The following is a 21,500-nucleotide window of genomic DNA, read 5'->3' as shown; positions in this document are numbered from 1 at the left end:
TGGTGCTCCTCTTGATTTATTGCAGTTGTTAAGGAGAGAATTGAGTCAGAAGGTTTTCATTTAATGGCATACAAGTCTGTGGACGTACTCTAATGCTGCACTTGACCTTCAGTTCCTGATAGGAATCAAAGAGTGGAATTAACTACTGTAGTGGCCTCGGAGCTTATCTGCTCCTGTACCCTCTAATCACAGTAAATATCTTGTGTTTTCTGAGGTGACGTATAATCATGGAGGCTTGGGACTGAATAAAGAATATAAGAAGTGGGGCTATGTTTTTGGCTAAATAAACATGAGGAAGTGTGTCAGTGTGTGTCAGTCTGTCCCGGCAAAGGTTTTATCATAGCTCTGCATCTCCACCTGGTGGAGGAAGTCCCTATTCGCATGGATTTAAATTCAGTCCCAGCAAGCAAATGTAAAAGTTGTCACAAGCCAGTCCCATGATCATTTCATGGTTTCAGGTGCTGAGCAATTTCTTGCTTGAGTGGACAGTACAGAGTAATAAACCCAACCATAGTGAAACAGAGTACTTTACTGATTGTATACTTAAATGGCTAAGTTATATAAGCTACCTGGTCACAGGTTCAAACCCCACTGCAGTCATCATGTCGTTGTGACCCTGGGCAAGACACTTCACCCCAAATTGCTCCTGTTGGGATTGCCCACAGTATTGCGTATGTAAGTCGCTTTGGATAAAAGCGTCCAGCAAGTAACATGTAATGTAATGTAATCTATAGTAAGTAAGTACATGTGTGTCTGTCCTTCAGCAGAGCAGTCACAACTCCTTTTCCTCCCAGCATGCATTATCTAATCAGATAAGTCTACTTCACATTTTCTGCATAATAATACCACAGCAGCAGTATTTCAGGTCTGTCCACGGTAGAGTCTTAGCTTCTGCATGATGTTGTCAACCCTTCCTTCCTCTTGTTGACCTGGTGGCAGATCAGATAGTGCTGAGTGCACCGGACAAAACAACTCTCATCCTGTGTCGCTGCCGATACTGCCCTGTACTGTCCTGTCCTTTTAACATGTCTGCCGCCAGCAAAGGGGTCAGGCAAGCCGGCATGTTAGGTTAAAGGAAAAGAGAGGATGTCCTTAGAAGAAGCACCTCTTCCTCTCTGAATCAATGGCGGGGGAAGGAAGCGATGTCACAGGGCTATGCGTCACACAAAAAGGTTCAAAAGACCATTCAATTGGTGAAAAATATGGGCCTTACATCTATTTGTACATTTTATAATTCATTTTAAGGGCTGGAACTGGTTTGGTGTAGCTGCCAAATGGGTTGAAGTGATTACATTCTGCCATCTACTGGATGAATGTTAATACAGCATTATGTTGACGAGGTGAGAATTCAGCACAACTTGTTTATTGATTTCTTGGTCTCTGTTCTGTATCTTTTTGTGTTTTGGGGTGGTCATAAATGGCTTATAATTTTTCTTAGATTTGGATTATGGAGCTTTGTTTTCAAGCAACAATCTCAAACATTCAACTGGTTCAGCTTTTTAAACGTTTGGAAGATAATTGCTTTACTTTATCGTACGTGACAGCAAACTTAATATTTCAGTTTTTGGAATTGTTGTTGATTTAAAAAAGGCAAATACAAATAATATTGTTTTGGATCTGGGAAATAACTAAGGACATTTTTCACTAAATCCACTGCATAATCCATTCATTTCATAAATAATTTAGCAGAAAATAGATAATAAAACTAATTGGCATTTGCAGGACTATTTATTTTTAAATTAATGATAATAATAGATCTAACCTCTATTTTCTTCCCTTCCTGCTGTGCGATGGGGGGCACATTTGGTATTCTCTCCTGGCAGCACAGATTTAAATCATTCCCAACATTTGTGCATGCAATTACTTCAGTCCTAACCCAATCTATCCATCATCTAATACTCAAACACACATACACACACTTCAGAAGACAGAGAGAGCCAGAGAAAGATAAAACGAGCTGCTCTATGTGCCTCAAGAGAACCCCACCTTTGAAGCAGAAAAGGTCTGAGAAACATGTCTGCATCACAATCAGCCTCTGTCTCAGCAGCCACAGTGATGTCTCAGCACTGAGGCGCACCTGTCTGGGACCGGCCGATGCTTATGAAACCTATCTGTTCACTCTAAATCCGACCAACACTAACCCTGGGTGGTTTCCCCCTGTCAATAGTCCTATTTGTATTTCATAAACTTCATGAAAATGAATTGTCAGCAGTCTGAAAGATTGAGCTGTGTATCATCACACGCTAGAAAAATATCCTCTTGTCTTACTCTGACTGTTGACAGCCCGAGGCAAGGCTTCAACCAAAGTTTCCTCTCTAAAAGAAACTGCCACTCAGCAGTTTGACAAAATGAATGAATGATCAAGCTGCTTTTCATCAACTCCAGTCTCCTGCCATTTTCTCTCATTTTATTCATGCACATCTTTACCAGAGGCTCACTTTTCAGAAATGTCAATAGTTTGTGAAAGTCGTCATGTATGTGTGTATATATGTGTGTGTGTGTGTGTCGTGCTCTTTCCCAGCAGTCCATCCATCCAGTCTGATTAACTCCTCGTGTGTCCCGTTGCCTGCGGCGATTAATTAATGATCCATTTGCTTAATTGCGAAGAGCCAGCAGGACAAAGAAAAAGGCAACAGAGTGAACACTGGGATTGATGTTTGTGAGAGGATTTTGTCGTAAGGGAGAGAGCAGGTATGAGTGCAACATGTCTTTAGTGAGCACAAATCCTACAGTGCGAGCAGCAAATAGGCTTCATGATGCTGTGTCCCGCTTGTCTTTTCCTGCTGGCCTTGTCTTTTTTTTCGATGAAGTTTTGCACTTGAGTGTCTCTCTCCATCCATTGTGCGTGTGGTTTATGTTTGTCTAAAGTGACACAACAGAAGCTTCAGGTTTTTCTCTTTCTGTGTCATTCTGCTGAATTTGCGTTCCTGGACGCAGCACACATTGTCCACAGTCACCCGTTCACTCGGACCATCTGTCACAGCCTGCCTGGACTTCCCTACACAGTTTGTCCACAAGCTGTGGCTGCCATTTGGTTAGGCAACAAAAGTCCCTCGAAGGTTTGTCCTATTTTCTGTACACCAAGGGTCAGTGCTAGGCCATGGCACTACTTCAGCAGCATTTTTTAAAGAGATACATTCAAAAAAATTGATTGGATTTGATGCAGATAGAAAGTATCTAGATATTTTACCCTAGTATGACCATTAAGAGATGTTTGTCTTTTTTATCCTGTTCCTCTTTGTATTTATGTAGGCCTCATATTGTTATTGTTATTTGTAAATTATGTAATTCATCCCAAAATAAGGAAAGAATAAATAGAAAGGGTATTTATAACTTTCTTTATTTAACACTTTGATGAGTAGAAACTAGGCAGATATCATTTTTTTAAAGACTCATTAATTGTAATTCTTGATCCGTGTAAAAATACTTATTGCAAGTAGACTATGGTAATGGTAAGGATTTGTGATGAAATAATGAGCACGATCTTCAGAGTAAAACTGAACTGTAAACTCGGGTAAATCATGTTGTTATTTTGAGTCGTATAAATGATATAGACTAGTGTGTAGCAGTCTGAAATCTTAAAATAATCGGACTCAATGAGCAGTCCCCTAGTTTAGCAGGTGCCGGTGTGAGACATCTCCCCAGTCTGTTTCCTTGTTCGTCTCTTCGTGTATTCTGTTTCGGCCATGTGTTTCCTTTAGCAATACCAGCTTATACTGCATTCATATTCATGCCAAGTCCCCATGCCTGGGTGGGTTGTGTCCGCAGACTTAAGTTGGTATACACAGCAGATGCTTTCACGTTATCTGGAAACTGAATGGAAAAGAGAAGGGGGAGGGGGATACGATGATGGGGGAGGAATGGAAGGAGTCTGTAGGTGTTGAATCTAGAAGTCGGGTCCACACAGAAGGGCAATTTAGATGTTAATGAGACTGATATACCAAATATGAACCAATTTCTGAAGAGCGCTGGCTCCACTGTAGAGGATATTAGGGTTAATCACATGTATAGGATCATTATACAAATAGCCTCATTTACAAACCACCTAATACGTGCTGCAGTGTTGAGTGAGTGTATGTCACTGGGGTTATGTGTGGGCATTATGTTTCATAGTGGAGATATTCACTGTTGCATTTGTACATTGTGCATATTGTCTGCATCTCAGTCTGGTACGAGAACTGCACGGTCAAGGACCAGAAATCACTGCAGAGGGTGGTGAAGATCGCACATCGCATCATCAAGATGCCACTCACCTCCATAGACGGTCCCTAGACACGGCGGTGTGTGTTGAAGATTCAACGCTTCTGCCCATTCACTTTGAATGGGATGACGTCGCTTTGCTCCCGTTGCTCGCTTCAAAAGTAGAGCAATGTTCTACTTTTGAAGCTTCGACGGAAGCGTCAGCCAATCGAATCATATGCCAGTACAAGCTCTAGGCAGTCAAACCGCGTGCTTGTGTGTCCGGGGTGGGAGATTCATGTGATTGGTTGTTGGTCGAGCTTCAGACACGCCCGCCGGCAAGTTTCAACGTTTCTGCCCATTCACTTTGAATGGGGTGACGTCACGCTTTGCCGAATTGCATTGTGGGAAAGCTTTGCTTCAAAAGTAGAGCAATGTTCTACTTTTGAAGCTTTGACGGAAGCGTCAGCCAATCAAATCCCGTTTATGCAAATCAGCAAATGGAGGACAAAATCATTGTAGCGGTAGGGAATCACCCGGTGTTGTATGACCAGTCCCTGTTCACCTACTGGGATACAAACTGGAGGAGCCAGGCATGGAGGGAGGTTGCAGAGGCAGTGGGTGAAACTGGTAGGTTTTCGCCTGTTTGGGGAGTTTATATCCAGTGTACTTCGTTTGAATGGACAGCTAGCAGGCATAGACAGTATATTTAGCCAGCATGGAATGCAATGTAATTATATAATAACATGTGATTGGTTGTTGGTCGCGTTGGTCACGTTAACTCCCCAAGCTTCAGACACGCCCACCGCCAAGCTTCAACGCACGCCGCCGTGTGCACGGCGGCGTGCACATACGCTTTGCTCCCACAATGCAGTTCGGCGAGGCGTGACGTCACCCATTCAAAGTGAATGGGCAGAAGCGTTGAAGCTTCAACGCACGCCGCCGTGTGTAGGGGCCGTAACCCCTAGATTCCACCGGGTCCGTCTGCGTCGCGTTACGGCCACGTTACGGCTGTACCGCGGCGTCCGCAAAGATTGCGGCCACTCTAATCAATGGGTGCTATTCCACCAGATGCGCCGCTACGGCTCAGAAGCGTCCCAGAAGCATCTCGGCGGCCGGCGGGATCTCATGACGCATCTCATGACGCATGTCATGACGCATCAATGATGTGCCGCAGCGATAGACTAGAGCAGAAAATACATCACATAACGTTAGCATTTCGAAAATGTTAGCGTGGTTTATTAATAGTGCGAAAAGACAGCGGTTGTCGCCGGACAAGGATTCCCTCTCCTGCTGAAAGATGGTGAGTGTACTCAGGGACGAGGAGTCATTTAACCAGCCGCCAGTAGGAGTCAGGCTTTACTTTCTTTTATAAAGAAAAAGTAAATCTGTTTACAGTTGTTTCATAATGGATGTTGAGAGGTATCCATATATCTCTTAATTTTGCTCTCAAAGTGCACCAGATTGATGCATTTAACTTCAATATTTAAAAAAAAATCTTCCCGAGCGAGCATGCCCCCGAACCCCCCAGGTCCACTCCCCACTTATAAAAATAGCACTTTACCACTGCACCCCCTCTAATCTCAGATGCACCCTGAGTCATTTTGTTACAGTGAGCCTTTCTAAAATATACAGTAAAGAGACAAACCCACCAGCATTATAGGATATACTGTATATGACTTTGAGCCAAATACTTGTTTTTGGGCTGTATAAATAAATTGACTTGAAACAGTTGCTGATTTAGAGTACTGGCACCTTTTTTATTCCAATTCAAGCACTGGTTAAAACTAGAAATGGGTACATTTTTAGAAATGATACACTGGGTAAATTATTCAGCTGAACTCTCTCTCTCTCCTCATACACCAACACACGTGCAGCTGCGCTCACACACCAGCCATAATAATCACACAATTAACTTTTCACTACAGCAGTGATGATGAAGTGAACCTCACAATGTTTCCAGTTAATTAAACTTAAAGCGAGAACTGCGACGAGTGATTTAACAGCCGCTGTGTGATTTACGCTTCATCAACAAAACAGCTGTGATGTTCATTTGATAAACACAAAATTAGTTTTGCAAATATTTCTACATGTGTTCTATGTAGTTCCCTTCCTCGAGAATCTTTAAGGGTTGGAAATCATGTTATTCCACACTGCTGACATTCTGTATCATCTTATTTCAGCTTCTCATTGAAGCTATTTGATGTTTCCACAGAAAATAATATTTAATCCCAAAACTGACGTGTTTTTTATGGCTGCATCAATCCATCGAAAATAAATATTCTAGCTGTCATCTGCATCTTTTCACACACCTTTCCCCTAAATTCATCCTGACATATTTAGTATCGGAAAACTTTTCAATCTCAACTAGAAATAATTTTTAAAAAACGTTTCCTTTATCAGCACAAGGTTAAGCATTCACTTTCTTTTGGATTTTCATCATGGCTGCAACGACATCGATTCATCTGAGTTATTTTCTAGAATAACAGTTCTTCTGACTATAACATGGCAGAAAATAATGAAAAATTTCAACGTTTGTTAAAGTCCGAAATGTATTTTAAATGTAAATGTCTGATTTTGTCACTCCAAATCCAAAATATATTCATTTTATGAAGATATAACAAGAAGGAAATCTGACATGTTTGCATGAAATCAATCTCAATATAGAACCCAATTAACAAAATGTGTTTGCCCATGGATTGATTGATCGATTAGTCGACTATTCGCTAGAGCTCTCAATCGTTACAGGATACCGGCAGCTGCAAGAATGCGTAAAGTAAACCTCACACACAATGTGTGTTGAGTCTGAGAGGGCACCCATATCACGCACCCATATGATCACAAACCCATGCGCCTCTCTGTTCCCGTAAAGAGCGCAGGTGGTGGTCTTCCGCAGGCAATAAAGCAGCAGCAGCAGCAGCAGACTGCCCACAGCCTAAACATACCTCTGTAATAACTCCGAAATAAACAGGCTTTCCCCTGCACCTATTCCTCCCTACCCCTGTTTGTATCTGCTGGGAAAGACACTCCGACTTCTCTGTAGAGCGGAATCTCCCATTGTAAGCCATGTCAATGCACTAAATAAAACAGACAGATTTCAAGTATTTTTCCTCCCACTCAGGTCTAGGCACAGGTCGACTGGTGCACTCAGGCCATTTTTCTACAAAGAGTAGATATAAATCTGCCTGAAGGCGTTGGATAAATGTTACTAAACAGTTTCCCAGATCATCCATTTAGAGGGAATTTCCTCCTCCATCCGCTGACATTATCTTTATAGTAACCAGCTGGTGATCTGCACTGTCTCCAGATAAGCTCACACACTCATGCAGGAAACTAAAAGATAGCCTAGGAAATAGATAAAATAAAACAATAACATTGTTTTTAAGGGGATATAGACGCATATGTCAATATGCATGCGCATTTGTATAACCACGCGTAATTTGCCACAACTTTAAATCGCTTTTCCCTCAGCATGGACTTACTTCTCCCACGCTCCTTCATGAAACTAATATGCTCCTTGTAGTACTTCAGGTCGTCTTCGTACGGCTGGGCCTCCACCGTGATGTTCATCTCCTCCTTCAGGTTCAGGTAGATCCCCTCTGACAGAAAGTAGTGCGGCCGGTCGTCATGCCGCAGGTCGTGGAAGATCACCACGGCGCGGGACGTCCAGTTGAAGTGCGTGTGCAGGACGTTGGCAAAGTCCCCCAGCTTGGTGGTGGACGGCCCGCTGCGCACGATGGTCCGGTACTCGTCCCGCTTGTCGAAGCCGTACGCCGGTCCTCCTGCGGTGATCAGCGGGAGTTTCCAGTGGGACGCGAAACGCCCCACGGAGGCCAGTGGGTACACGCACCCAGGTCCAAAGAAGGCGTCCGGGCGGATGTAGAGCTTGGCGTCCACGGCCACGACCTGCGCCCTGCTCTCGGCGCACGATCCCACGATGGGGTCCTCGGTGCTGTAGTTCAGGATGTTGATGTGGCGGCCGAGAAGTAGCCCGTGTTTGGCGTGAAGGTCCTCGTTCGCCATGTGAATGGCCGGGAGGACGCGCGGCAGAGCCCACGGGTACTTCTCGTGGTTGTCCGGGAGCATCACCGCCACCGTGATGTTACCTCCGCAACCCGGGAGCAGGCAGCAGGACAGCGCGAGGAGCAGGCAGCATCCCCGCGCGCTTCTGCATCCCATGTCGCGTCCCAGCCGCTTGGAACAAACCCCCAAAAGGAAAGTACGCACGGTTTGGAGAGGAGACACGGCCGGCTGTGGCACCCTGACACCACACCATAAGGGTCCGTCTTCCCCCACTCTCTGTTTCTCTTTATTTCAAACGTTAAAAGTCGGTAAAGGTATCATCCTGTCGTGCCAGTCCGGCGGTGCCATGCGTCTGCGCTGCGTAAATCCACGGTGAGTGAAGTTCCCGTATACTTCCAAAAGAGACTTCTCCAGCGCAGCACGGTGCTCCACTGACAGGCTCACAGAGAGTGATAACATCCATCTAGATGACTGCAACTTAAACGAGAGTATCCCTCAGCTCGGCCCCCGCACGTCACACACTGCAAGAAAAGTCCATTAATCATCTGACCATTGGGTTTAAAATAAGTATTACTCAGGTAAACATGTGACCTAATGTGCTTCTTTAGACGAATTGAGATAAAGTCATTGTATAACCTATTTGTGCTGATTAACAAATGAAAGATTGATTATCTTAAAGGCAGAACCTGAATGACATCTGTGTTTCTTAAGACAAACTCACAAATAAAATTGATTTGGAAACAAGAGGTTCCTGTGTTGACATGGTGGCAAGTTGTTCATGTTTAGGGATAAATGTGACAATAAATCAAAGAGCGACGGATATAATTAAATGTAAAAATATTGAGATGCCTGTTTTTTGCAGTGTATGAATAAAGCTTTAAAAACGGACGTGAGTCGCCCCCTGCCTGCCATTTGACCAGTATAGACTGTATATATAAGGTATAAACCTGCTACAGTTACCAGTGCGTAATAACCATTGGTAATAACTGTTGAGCAATTTGGGGATTATTAAGGGGTCGCTCGTGTAGTTTTCTAAACATGTTTTTCAGCAAGTGTCTGCTGCTATTTTATGGAGTTTTAGGAAAGCCATTAGACAATAGAAAAATAAATGTCGACATTTAAAGACAAATAAACAAAAAATGCATTCAACTTGGAAACAATTCTATAAAAATATGTAATGTTTTACAAATGTTTTTGTGAATTAAAATAAAAAAGTTGCCTGGCAGAAAAGTTCATTTCAGAACAAGGAGATCCTTTGAAACATGTCTTGTACTTTTAAAATAAAAAAACGGGTCTGCAGTTTTTAGAAGTGGTATAGTTTTTAGAAATGTGCAAAATTGTCCAAGGAATGTGCAAAGTTCAAAACATAAATAAATACCGGATTCTAAAACAGAAGCAGCTGGAAGTCAGCTATTGTTCATTTGACTGGTTACCCCTGTGAAATGGACACTTTTTAAAATGTATAATTGAGTTTATAATTATATATAATAATCCAGTCAAATAAAATGTGATTTGTACCCATCACGCCACCTACATGTCTCCAGAGAGGTCAGAGGTCAGTTTGGCGGTCACATCTTCCTGCTCTTTAACGGACTGTAACTTGATGAGTGAATCATCGCCCTTGCTTGTTGTTAAAAGATCCGAAAGGGTGTTTTTAAAGAAATGTGGAAGACCATATCCAGAGACATACAGCACATTCACAGAGCACTGTGTGCCCGGATGCTGTTTGTGTGTCTTCTCTTCACCGTGCAGCTGCAGAACGGCCCCCGCCCACACAGCAGCACCTTGAATAAAGCGGAAATGATTCATCATATTAAAGCTTTTCTGGAACCTCTCAGATGTCAGCAGTCAAGGTCTTAACACTGCCAACATATCCATCCTATAAATCATTTAGTTTAGAAATGAGTGTCTTTATCTATCTGCAGCAAGAAAACCAGATACATTTAAAAAAGGACCTAAATAACGTTTTTAATTCTATATTTATGTTTTTTTATAGATAATGTCACACATGTAAAAATACAATTATATTAAATATGTAATCAATGTACACAGTTTTTGACCTGCAACAATCGTATTTTATGTTCTTAACAAATATTTGCTACTACTTAAATCCTTAAAAGCACTTGACTGTGTTATTTTTTGAAACATATTTTTTATGAAGTGTATTTAATTATACATTTTGTATGAATAGTAGACTTTTACATGTGCTTTTGGTTATATGTTTTCAGTGAGAACTATCTATGTGCCTTAATATACAGAATATATGTGTTTATTGTAATATAAATAAGTAAATATCTGGCAAAGCCCATTTGAATAACATGGGGGAAAAAAATGTAAGGTCTAAAAAGTGTATTCGGATACAAGAAATTATAACATAATAGCATTTCTTAATTTATATTAGGTATAATTAATATATCCTTAGTATTAAACACGTATGTCTAAAACCCAAGCGTTCATTTTTTCGGATCATATAAGGACAATAAAACAGTTAATCTAAATTAAATGTGTTTTACATTGTTTCATTAAGTAGAATCAGCCTATATAGCAGCAACGATATAAATGTTTGCTTAAGAAAAACCATGTGACAGGAAGTGCAGAAAGGTCTTAATAAAGCGTGGCTTAAGTCGTAACAAAGAGTAAAGAGGTGATGCATTACCCAGCATGCCTAAACGTGAACGAATAAAAACCCACACTCACTTGTAGCTCTGAATGATTTTATTCCCTCGTTAGCGGAGTGCTTGAACTGAGGCAGCAGGAGCATATCAGATTATTGCTCACGAGTCATACACGTACCTCCATAATCACATTAGTTAAGAAATGACTTACTCGATTGAATGCTGATCACACGCACACACAGGAGACAGGTCCTGCTAGGAAACACAGCTTTCACATTCTCAGTGTTCAGCCCTTTAAAAGCTTTAACAGACATATGAAAGACACAAGTCATACAGGTGAACATGTGCATACTGATATTTAAATATCAAAGCTAAACAGAAAAGACAAAAAGGCATAACATGTTCTCATCCATTTGATTTTGCTTAGTTTTGTGCTTGATTGAGTTTTCATTTTGATATTTTTAAAAAGGAGTCTGTGTGTTGGTCGGTCTCTAGGTCCATCCAGTATTTGCTCTCAGATCTTCGTTCTTCACTCCTTCAGCCAGCTGAGCAGCTGAGGTGTGAAATAGGTGATGATGATGTCAGCACCTGCATCACAGAGCATGGAGACATTATTAGCATATAGCCAGATTACATTTAAAAGTGACTTACAATAACCTTCAGTATATCCATAATAAGGAACACAAATGCATTTTTAAACCTGCAGTGTGGAACTGTTTCTCCCCCTTCTGGCAGAGAGAGGAATTACACAAACACTGTAAATGGGGCATAATGATAGAGCTTGAATGTTATCTCCCCCTTCATCTGCCAATATTCATGTTTGTGCCAGCCGACAGTCTCTTTCTGTTGACTTTAATCTCTTTTAATCAGGAGCGTCCACTCCAGAAACTTTTCTTGGAGTTTTTTCAGGGTTATCTACCATAGTTTTCGTCATACTCCTAGTTCCTACTCTATCGTTGTGGTCTCTCTTTTCTTCCTGTCTCCTTTATCTCTGGCTTATTCATGTAAAATGCATCACTTATAACCACAAGTCCAGTTGACTGCGAGATATGGAAAGTTTTCCACGGCAGGCATTATGTTAACATTTGGCAAGGATGTAACAACATTCATTTATACGTTAAAGTTCCGCATTGCAGCTTTAATGTACATAGGTATCAATTTACTTCAGGAACCCAGGGACGTTTGACTCCCACCTCCTCCTTCTTACCTGCCCTGCGGAAAGCAGTCATGGCCTCCATCACGGCGGCCCGCAGGTCGAAGGCTCCGGCCTGCGCTCCGTGCCACATCATGGCAAACTCCCCTGATACGTTGTACACCGCCAGCGGGTGATTGGGGAACTGAGAGACAATGAGGGACAAACAAAGAGTCCTTACAAGGAGGACACTTCCTCAACAAGGCACAATGACACTTCAACATTGTTGGGGGAAACTTCTGTGTAGCAATGCAGTGGGAGTCACCGACTCATGAAGGAGACACGGGAAGAGCAGGAGCTTTGATGTCAAACACTGATGGTTTATTTAGGAGCTTCGGCCGGAGAATTCACATCACAAGTCACAGCAGTCACGGTCTGACTTCACGGGAGAGTTGCCACGTTAAATCTGAAGAACTCTACCCCAGACCCATGTATTTAGCTACTTCAGAGAGAATAATCAACATGCTGCATAACAAGATAGAAGCATAACACCTCTATCAGCTGACGCCAACAGGCAGGAACAGGGAGACAAAACACTGAGAGCACAGCAGCCAAGGTTACAGGTGCGTGTGCTCAGTCAGGACAGTTTGAACTGATCAACTGGGTCAAAGTTATGGACCTTGGAAAATATTTCCCCAACAAACATCTTTTAAAGGAAGAATCTCATTTGTGTTTTGAGCAACAGAGCAGGTTTTCTGAATTGCACAAATGCAGGATTCTTTCTCTATTGACCTTATTTTTATCATGTTGGACAAGTATTCTGATTCTGATTGGATGTAGTTACAGACCTTGTCCTTGACTTCTCTCACGATGTCCAGATAAGGCAGCCCCGGCTTCACCATCAGCATATCAGCTCCTTCTTTCACGTCTCGCTCCTGTAGAAATATAACAACAGTGAGATCTCCTGCAGCTGCATCTGTAACCCTGAATCTTCAAAGCTCACACAAACAAACTGACCACAGCTCTGAGTGCGAGGCCTCTGGCTCCAGGAGGCAGCTGGTAGCAGCGTCTGTCTCCAAAGGCAGGTTTGGACTGAGCAGCGTCTCTGTAAGCAACACAGTGGAGAGCTGACGTTTATCTCTCTTTATGGTGATATTTCAATGATGTGTTTACGCCTGATCTAGCGCTTCCTCACCTGAAGGGACCATAATAACAGGAGGCAAACTTTGCACTGTAGCTCAGCACTGAAACCTGGAGAAGAGAAAAATGTGAATATTAGAGCCCGATATTTCTTCTTTCTGTGCCGTAAAGCTCCATTGTTGCTAGAAACATCAGTGAGCTACACTGTTGTACTTGGTATGTACTGTAATGAACACACATTGCAATTTATTTGGACTCAATCCCACACACACAGTTGTACAAGATGTGTATGGGGGCATGTGGCGCAGTGGATAGAGCCTTGGTTTTGGGATCAAGGGGTCACAGGTTCAAACCCCACTGCAGTCAGCATGTCGCTGTGTCCCTGGGCAAGACACTTCACCCCAAGTTGCTCCAGATTGCCCACAGTATTGAGTATGTAAGTCGCTTTGGATAAAAGCGTCTAACAAGTGACATGTGATGTAATGTGTATTAATCAGCCACTAAAGTCAGTCCCCAACAAACTCACAGTTTACTCCTGGGTGAGTACATTTCCAGCTGTTTTAGAAGAATCATTAATTAGTAAGAACTTGTAAGACCTTGATTACTTTTTGTGAGGGCTTCTTGATTTCCTAGTTTGTCCGTGTTTCTTTCTTCTCCAGGGATTCAAAGTAATTTACCTTGTTTCCCAGCCCGTTGGATATCAGGGCTTGTTTAATGGCTCTGACTCTTCCATCCATCATATCAGAGGGAGCAATGATGTGACAGCCTGCAGAGCAACATGACAACATGATTAGGGAAGACACCAAACTGACACAGAGTTGAATTCGTCAAATTTAAAATATTTAGTCTAAAAAAACAAAACCGGTATCAAGCGTTTGTCCCTTATTTAAACAAAAAAACTATTGGAAAGTAAACTCTACTTAAAGGTGGGGTAGGTAAGTTTGAGAAACCGGCTCGAGATACACTTTTTGTTATATTCCATGGAATGCTCTTAACATCCCGATAGCAATGAATATCTGAAGTGCTTTGACAAAAAATCCATAAAAAAATATCATCTGTGGAAGCCGTAGCGCTGTAAAAAGTTAAAAAGAACGACCAATCATCTGAGCCGCCCGCTCTAAAGTAACTGGATGGCCTACCTGCCTGTCGCCTTCCATCTGTGCACAAACGTATCTCGTGCCCTCATTGGGTCATGTGCGCGTTCGTGTGTGTTGGAGGAGGGGCTCTGTAAGGAAGTGGCAGATTTTCTCCGGCTGTGTATTTTCAAATTCTAGCGCACTCGAGCTGGTTTCTTCAAAATGACTTACCCCTCCTTTAATGCTTACCCCCAATAAATCCCAGAATCCAAACATGATGGTAGTCCTGGCTCCTTCAAAGGTGAACATAATTAAACATGTTTTCCTTTCATTAAAATCCCCATAATTACATAAAGAATGTTTGAAAAGCCAAAATCCCTAAGTTGTAGACCACCTCTAAAAATAGTTGTGAATGATCATAGGCGATGATAAAGTAAAGTCTTGATCAATAAATAAAAACGTGTGGAAACATGTTTACCAGCTTGAGCGTACGCCAGCGACACTTCTCCCAGACGCAGAGCGCTGGCGTCATTGTTCAGAGTACCGTCATCGTTCAGGATACCTGCAGGAAAATAACAGAAAATAAACATAGTAAGAAAATGTAAATACATGCCGTTATTTCTCTCTGCTCTTGAAGTCAAATGAAATAGAGATAATCTAACCGCAGTGTCCGTGTGATGTGTAAGGACACAAGCAGACGTCACACGCCACCAGCAGCTCGGGGAACAAAGAGCGGATCTTCTTCACCGCCAGGACCGCCGGCGTGTCGTCCGTATCCGCGCCTGAGCCTCTGTCGTCCTGAGGGAAGACCACAGAGTGTGTTAAGAAGACCTGCTTCTTTACAGAGAAGGTGAAGAAGCAGGTTTGATGCCCCTTCACATCCTTATTGTAAAAGCAACACCCTCTAAGGGGGATTCCCTCCAGATTGTGGAACATCTGTGCAGGGATTTCTTTCAATACAAACACAAGAATATGAGTGAGGTCCAACTATATTTGATGATAAGGCTCAACTTCTTTATTGCACTATTATTATTTCCTTTTTTGAGGTCTCAAGTATATTGTACTGTTGGTGGGTCCTGGGACTGTAGCTTTTATGCGAATGATAATAAAAACATTTTTATAACTGGCTAATTCCTTATTAAGGCCTACTTTTGCACTCAGGTCAAGGTACAGGGTTTCTCATTTACCAGTGTAATACACATTTGAAAACCATTATTAGATATAGATTTACTTGGCAATGTTAAAGGCAAACACTCTATTTCTACTAACCACTTCCTTAAGATGAATGTTGACAAAAAGGCAAGACATGCATTTCATTCAAGTTGTTCAGCATGTCTTTTGGACATCTTTTAGTCTTCCATACCTTTTCTATGTTTGCAGGGACACCAAATATCAGCACACATTTCAAGCCGTTCTCCACGAGAGGCCGCAGCATTCCCTCCAGCTTGTTCACCCCATATCTGTGGATGGAAATACAGATAATATTCATTTTAGGGTTAGGCGTAAATCCCAATGTAGCTCATTTCATATTTTTTGAGGAAATAAATCCAAATACTTATCTTTTTTTATTTGTACTTCTGTATGTATTAAACATTTAAAAAATGAAAAGAACTTTAATGCAAAATGAACTCCACACTGGTTGTTAAATTTGCCTCAAACCAAGTGGTAAAGTAAAGTATGATGTTAAAACAAAATCGCAATCTTCAAATTGTATTCCATCAAAATATTTCGGATTACATTATCTGAGAAATTGGAGTTAATTTGTGCTTGTTATTATCAATTTAGACAACGTAATTGTGTATCATATCTCAATAAATAATTTACCTCAATACTTTCAAATTAAAGACAAAAAAATATGATATTGAATTATCGCCCAGCTCTATATGAACCTTGTCTCAAAACAGGGAATGCCTAAAACAACAAATTGAAAATATATATATTCAAGGAACTAGAAACTGGAACTATTGACATGTAATGTTACATTTCAAACAGGAACAGTGTGCCGTCTCTGTTGATGTAATTCAGGAGGACCCTTAACACAAAGGAGGGTTTGCAGTTCGGTTTTGTGGAATAAAAAGCTCTAACGGATTGTCTCCTTATCTCAGTCCAGCTCCAGTGTTTGGCTCTGGGTCCGCCCTGCCTGACTGATTTTATCTGAAGACAACACCCTGAGTTTGTTCACAACTGCAGGGTTAACTGTGTGTCTTTTGAATTATGTTTAAATGTAACTCCTACAGTTAAAGCAAGGCAACAACACATCCGTTAGCCTTATAAACAGAAACATTTGTTACATTTGTTTGGAAAAATGGGTGTTGTGTTAATTCAGTTATGGGATGGCTATAAATGAATGCATCTTACCTGGCCAGTCCCGGCAGGCTGCCAATGGGCTCCACTGCATCTGCACTGTCTCTGTAGGATAAAGAGACAAAGGACCAAGATTAAAACCAGTTAAGCGTAACATTACAAAATGTTGCATTATATTTCACTCCTTGTGGTGAAAAGTCCATTGTTGTTGACTATGTAAACTTGTTTATTTCAGCCTTTTCATGTCAAATAAGGAGAACAAATTGCAATTACGTGACGAAGATGGGGTAGATGAGGTTGTCAGGTCTTATATCAGCAGCACAGCTCTGCCAGTATCGGAGCGTTGGGTGGAAATAGCCACTGTGAATGATGGACTCTGCTGGTGTCTGCATGTTTACCCTGAGACAGAGGGATTATTAGTGAAACACAGAACGTGGGAACAGGCCGTGTTCTGTTTGGACATCAGTCGGAATACCACTCGCACACTCTTTTGCTTCAACACAACTAATTCACCGTTAAATGTGAGCAGGCATGCGTGATGCTGCTTCTCTAAACACCAGCTTAGACCCACCTCACTGCACACAAAGCAGGCTGCAAGTTTTCAAATTATACTAAATAGAAAGCTTTTAGTCCCAAATGCAATGTTTAGCACTTTGTTCTCCATGTACATGCTTTGTCTTAACTTTGCAGCAATGCTTTAATTCACAATAACGAATATCTTCCCGAGCAAAGTGATAGATTTACATGGCAAACTGTAACTTTAAGATGAAAAACATTATTCTTACGGAGCAGTTTACTTCTTTTTTTTAGCATGAAACATATCAGTAATGACGGTTGTGCCATTTAACTTTAATGGGTGTTATTTTAACATTTTCACCGCCAGTGTGTTCGTGTGCTTTTTAATCAGAACAGGTTGAGTTACTTTTACAACATTTCATTTGTCACCTTGGTCGGGAAAATAACATTGCAATGTACGGAGGGTGTTAAAGCAATAACCCAGAGCAACGTATGTATTCAATATGTAATACTACAATACACAAATATAAATAAAAACGACAGAAATACAACATCAAGACATTGTAATTACCTGTGAAGGACTTCTCCACAGTTTTTCACACGAACAGTGTTTCTTCTTTGGTTTTGACCCGACTGTTTGCGGTTGAAGTATCACCTCACTACTGCCACCTAGAGACCGGAGATGTATCTATATATTGAGCCTAATATAAAGAAACCAACCAAAATTGATATATTTACATTTGTTTTATATCTATTATTATCCCCCCCAAAAAACCGGTGGAAGTTCTACTTGTTATACTCACATAACACTGTACAATAAGCGGTGATATTGCAAATATTTGCTCATAAACCAAAATCCGTCCCTTCCGGCCACCGTACAATCCGAGTTTCTCTTCTCGCGATGTTTTCTCAGTAGGCGAGACAAGAGAAGAAGCTACGATGGTAGCCGTTTGTTAGCCTTATGTACTAAACAATTTCGCTTTCAGCTTGATGGAGGAAAATACTCCCGACCATTATTAAGGTAAAGTAAAGTGTGGTCACAATGAAACACATGTTGTATAAGGCTTTATGTGTGTTGTGCTGGTAATAAGATGGAATGTATCATCTCTGACTGTCGTTAGCTAGCATTGTGGTGAAAGGATCGGCTACTGGCTGTATCATCGATGTAACAGTAGGTCGATCTGTAACGCTAATATGTAATGTTAATGTATAATTTCTAATTCAGATAGTCAATTGGTTTCTACGTGAGGTTAGTCCTTCTGAAAATTGAGCTGACAATGTGATGACATAGGGAGAAAGGTATAATCACTGCCTATCTTCACTAGCTGTTTACCAATTCAGTAAGATGTGACATGGGCCCTGTCTACACTACGTTACAGACAATGCGGGGTGTTTTTGATTCTTTCTTTCAGATGTGACACACTATCCGATTTTCTAATGTTATGTGTTCTTTATTTGACATAAGGAAGGGTTTCCAGAGGACCTTCTGCAGACACTTCCCAGATCATCATCCTCCTCAGTTTTGGATTTGAAGATGTAGCTAAGAGTGAAGTGGGTCATCTCTGCCGCACCTCTCCATTTCCAGGCATAAGCAGTGACTTCTGACCTCCACCCTAACTCTGGAATATTTGGCCCCTAACCAGGGCTGCCTAGTGCGTGACTCGGCCGTCCTCAGTCAGTCCGTCCCTGGTTGAAGACCCTGCTGTCCTCAGCCATGCTTTTCTCCCTGAGGGAACTGGTCCAGTGGCTGGGCTTTGCCACCTTTGAACTCTTCCTCCACCTGCTAGCTCTGCTGGTATTCAGCATGCTGGTTGCTCTGCGATTTGACATGTTCACCCCCTCGCTGAGCTGGTGGCTTGTGTTCGTCCCGCTGTTTGCCGCCGACGGCCTCAGCACCTACTTCACGGCCATTGTGTCCATCCGTCTTTACCAGGAGAACGAGAAGCGCCTGGCAGTGCTGCGGCTCCTCTGGGTGCTGACGGTGCTCAGCCTGAAGCTGGTGTGCGAGGTGCTGCTCTGTCAGAAGCTGGCGGAGCAGGAGCAGGCCAGAGACCTGTGGTTCGGCCTCATCGTCTCGCCGCTGTTCATCCTGCTGCAGCTGCTGATGATTCGAGCGTGCCGCGTCAACTGAAGAGAAGTTTAGTGGTTCACATCAACAACCAAACGGGAAGAGAGAGCAATCTTTTTCTGCCATTAGAGATTTAAAGCATTACAATGGTCTCTTTTTTGCTTTTGGCTCATCGCTATCTTTATTTTCTCCTATAAAAACAATCCCAAAACAGGTCCAAAATACAGTTTTTTTTACATTTGTGCTCCTAATTGCTTAAACATGAGCAAAACATCTTACTAGCATAAGTGAAAAGTGAAAGCTGTTGAAGCTGCACCATGGTAATCAAAAAAAAAAAAAGCTGTTGCCATAAGTGAAAAGAAAAAAGATCCGTCCCTTGGTTTTGAAAACATCGGGTCAATAGCTTTTCTGTAATCCTAGTGACGAACAAGGCCTCATACTAAAACTTGGTGAGGTTAAATAAATGAATAATTATTTCGGCCATGTAAACATACTTAAAAGTAACAATTCCTTTAGGGAACCTTTAGTTGATTCTGAAGACTGAATGGAAGTAAAATGTAAAATATTGTACGTCAGTCCTTTTTTCATCAGGGTCAAATCTGGCTTTGCATTTTTGATACTTGTACGGATACAAAGGGGTCCTATAGTAGTAAATGTGTATTTGGGACATGCTGTGCCTTTTACATTGTGCAATCAATGATAGACAATGAGCCATAAGGAAAATGTATACCATAGATATGTTTTTAATGCACATGTGCACACAACACATGTAAATGTAATAAACATCTAAGAACCGAAAGGCTGTAATGCCCCGGGCCCCTTTTGGGCACCTGTGATGGGTAACAGAGCTCAAGGATTTGCGACAGCTGTTTTGCTTTTTCACCCACAAGAAGAAATTGCTTGCCAGCTAAATTTGGTTTATTATCATGCGTCTCACTTTGTGGCCTGTTTATAGGGAGTCCCACCCCAGAGTTGCCTAGCGTGTCACTTCCATCAGTGGGAATGGTCTGAAAGGCACGAAGCTACTTCTGAAGCTTGTTGTCAGTCTCATTGTACAAGAACTGAATGTGATTTCCACAAGAAGTCCACTCTGTGCACACGTCTTCCCTGAATATTGCTGTTTATTTGTACTATATGTAATGTATGTGATCTGAGTTCGATTCTACCGTGTGTATGTACTGCATGTGTTCAAGGCCTCATTTTAAAAGTAATTCCCTATGTGAAATATTGTGTCATAGATATATGTTGATTTTTGAAGGAAATTCACCAAATCTTATTTATGTTCTTGTTATTGCACCTTTTATTGTCTTCTGTATATACATGTAAATAAACCATCAACATTTATCCAAGTGTTCCAATTATGATGTTGTGGTCCACCTGGCCACCAGGAGGCGCCACTGCGGCGTGTATAACAATGTGAAGAACCATTTAGATTGTATTATTTTTAACCTTTTTAGGCTACAAATACTGTTTTCAAAGCATACTTCAAAAAAGAGGTAGTATTTGCCTTTTATATAAGTATTTCCTCTTCGTGTTTTGTCGTAATTACTTCAAGAAAATACATCACTGCATATGCCATACTTCTATCTTGGTTCTGTCAAATATAATCAGCATTTTATTTGCTTTATTTGGAGTGATAGGTTTAATACTTCAGATCAGTGGATTGGAATGTCTTGCTAATGTAATATACAGATTCAAACTGTTACGTTACAGCCCAAAGGAAATATCATATTCAGACACATGCATGTGTTTTATTTTTTAAAGACAGGAAATGTGAAAAATATATTAAGGTAAACAATATCAGCATACATAACCAATGCAAGTGATATACATACATATGAAATATTGTAAGCCAATTACATTTATAAGAATAAATACTACAAATAAAGTAAATAAATAAGTGCTTTCAGGTTTAAACCAAATTAAATACAAATGTCTTTAAACAGCATTGGGGGCGAATAGCAGGTGTATTTCTTGTCATTATAATTCCTTAGCTTTGTTCCAAATGCAGTGCTAATAAGGTATACACGTGTATCAGTGTGATTTAATTAAAACCCATTTGATGCACCTTTAAACATTCTCCTTGGTTTTCTGTAAAACAACTTGGAGGAGCAGACAAAGGTAAATGTTTACCTATTTATTTTATGCATTTGATTAAGTTCTCCCCCGTCTTGCTGTTGTTAATTATGGCTCGGTGATAAATGTTTGATGAAGGACAGTGATCGCTTGTAGTTCCCAATAATAGACCTCTAAGTGCTGATTCATGTGCTACCTCTCAGCTCATGTGTTTACTGCAGCCGGATTATCGACAGGTGGCATCACCAGCAATGCTGACTGAACAATCGTCGGCCACCACCCTACACTGGATACTCCCAATTGATCACAGCCGAATAACAATTGATAGCTAAAGGATCCCTAAACTGCAATACTGGCTAAAGGGAAAACTC

The 21,500-nt window shown here is 41.4% G+C and overlaps 2 protein-coding genes across 3 annotated transcripts; one reads left to right on the top strand and one right to left on the bottom strand.

Annotated features, from left to right (window-relative positions):
* Positions 1-10,899: 10,899 nt before the first annotated feature.
* On the bottom strand, positions 10,900-17,648 carry alad (aminolevulinate dehydratase). Its single transcript, XM_010769622.1, has 12 exons — positions 17,557-17,648; positions 16,743-16,868; positions 16,524-16,574; positions 15,529-15,625; positions 14,828-14,963; positions 14,644-14,727; positions 13,767-13,855; positions 13,145-13,200; positions 12,967-13,054; positions 12,798-12,884; positions 12,025-12,154; positions 10,900-11,405 (listed from the first exon to the last, which is right to left on the bottom strand). The coding sequence occupies exons 2-12, from the start codon at positions 16,859-16,861 to the stop codon at positions 11,347-11,349; spliced, it is 996 nt and encodes a 331-aa protein (XP_010767924.1). The 5' UTR covers positions 16,862-16,868; positions 17,557-17,648; the 3' UTR covers positions 10,900-11,346.
* Positions 17,649-17,834: 186 nt separating this feature from the next.
* tmem203 (transmembrane protein 203) lies at positions 17,835-20,397 on the top strand. Of its 2 annotated transcripts, none has more exons than XM_010769620.1 (2): positions 17,835-18,006; positions 18,451-20,397. In XM_010769620.1, exon 2 carries the CDS (start codon positions 18,700-18,702, stop codon positions 19,114-19,116), a length of 417 nt encoding a protein of 138 aa, XP_010767922.1. In that variant the 5' UTR covers positions 17,835-18,006; positions 18,451-18,699; the 3' UTR covers positions 19,117-20,397. The 2 variants fall into 2 exon arrangements, with proteins under 2 accessions (XP_010767922.1, XP_010767923.1); XM_010769621.1 differs by having other exon boundaries at positions 17,838-18,006; positions 18,455-20,397.
* The last annotated feature ends 1,103 nt before the right edge of the window (positions 20,398-21,500 follow it).

The sequence above is a fragment of the Notothenia coriiceps genome, unplaced genomic scaffold, assembly GCF_000735185.1.
Source record: "Notothenia coriiceps isolate Sejong01 unplaced genomic scaffold, NC01 NC01_scaffold00007583, whole genome shotgun sequence".
Lineage (NCBI taxonomy): Eukaryota > Metazoa > Chordata > Actinopteri > Perciformes > Nototheniidae > Notothenia > Notothenia coriiceps.
Note: the sequence above shows the minus strand (reverse complement) of the source record. Positions and strands in the feature narration are given on the sequence as shown.

Bases quoted from the DNA above. Each gene is read 5' to 3' on its own strand.
- alad (XM_010769622.1), bottom strand. From the start codon at position 16,861: ATGCAGACACCAGCAGAGTCCATCATTCACAGTGGCTATTTCCACCCA. The intron at 16,575-16,742 runs GTAATTGCAATT...TTTATCCTACAG, and splicing joins ATCTACCCCATCTTCGTCAC to AGACAGTGCAGATGCAGTGG. The intron at 12,155-12,797 runs GTCTGTAACTAC...ATTGTCTCTCAG, and splicing joins TGAGAGAAGTCAAGGACAAG to TTCCCCAATCACCCGCTGGC.
- tmem203 (XM_010769620.1), top strand. From the start codon at position 18,700: ATGCTTTTCTCCCTGAGGGAACTGGTCCAGTGGCTGGGCTTTGCCACC.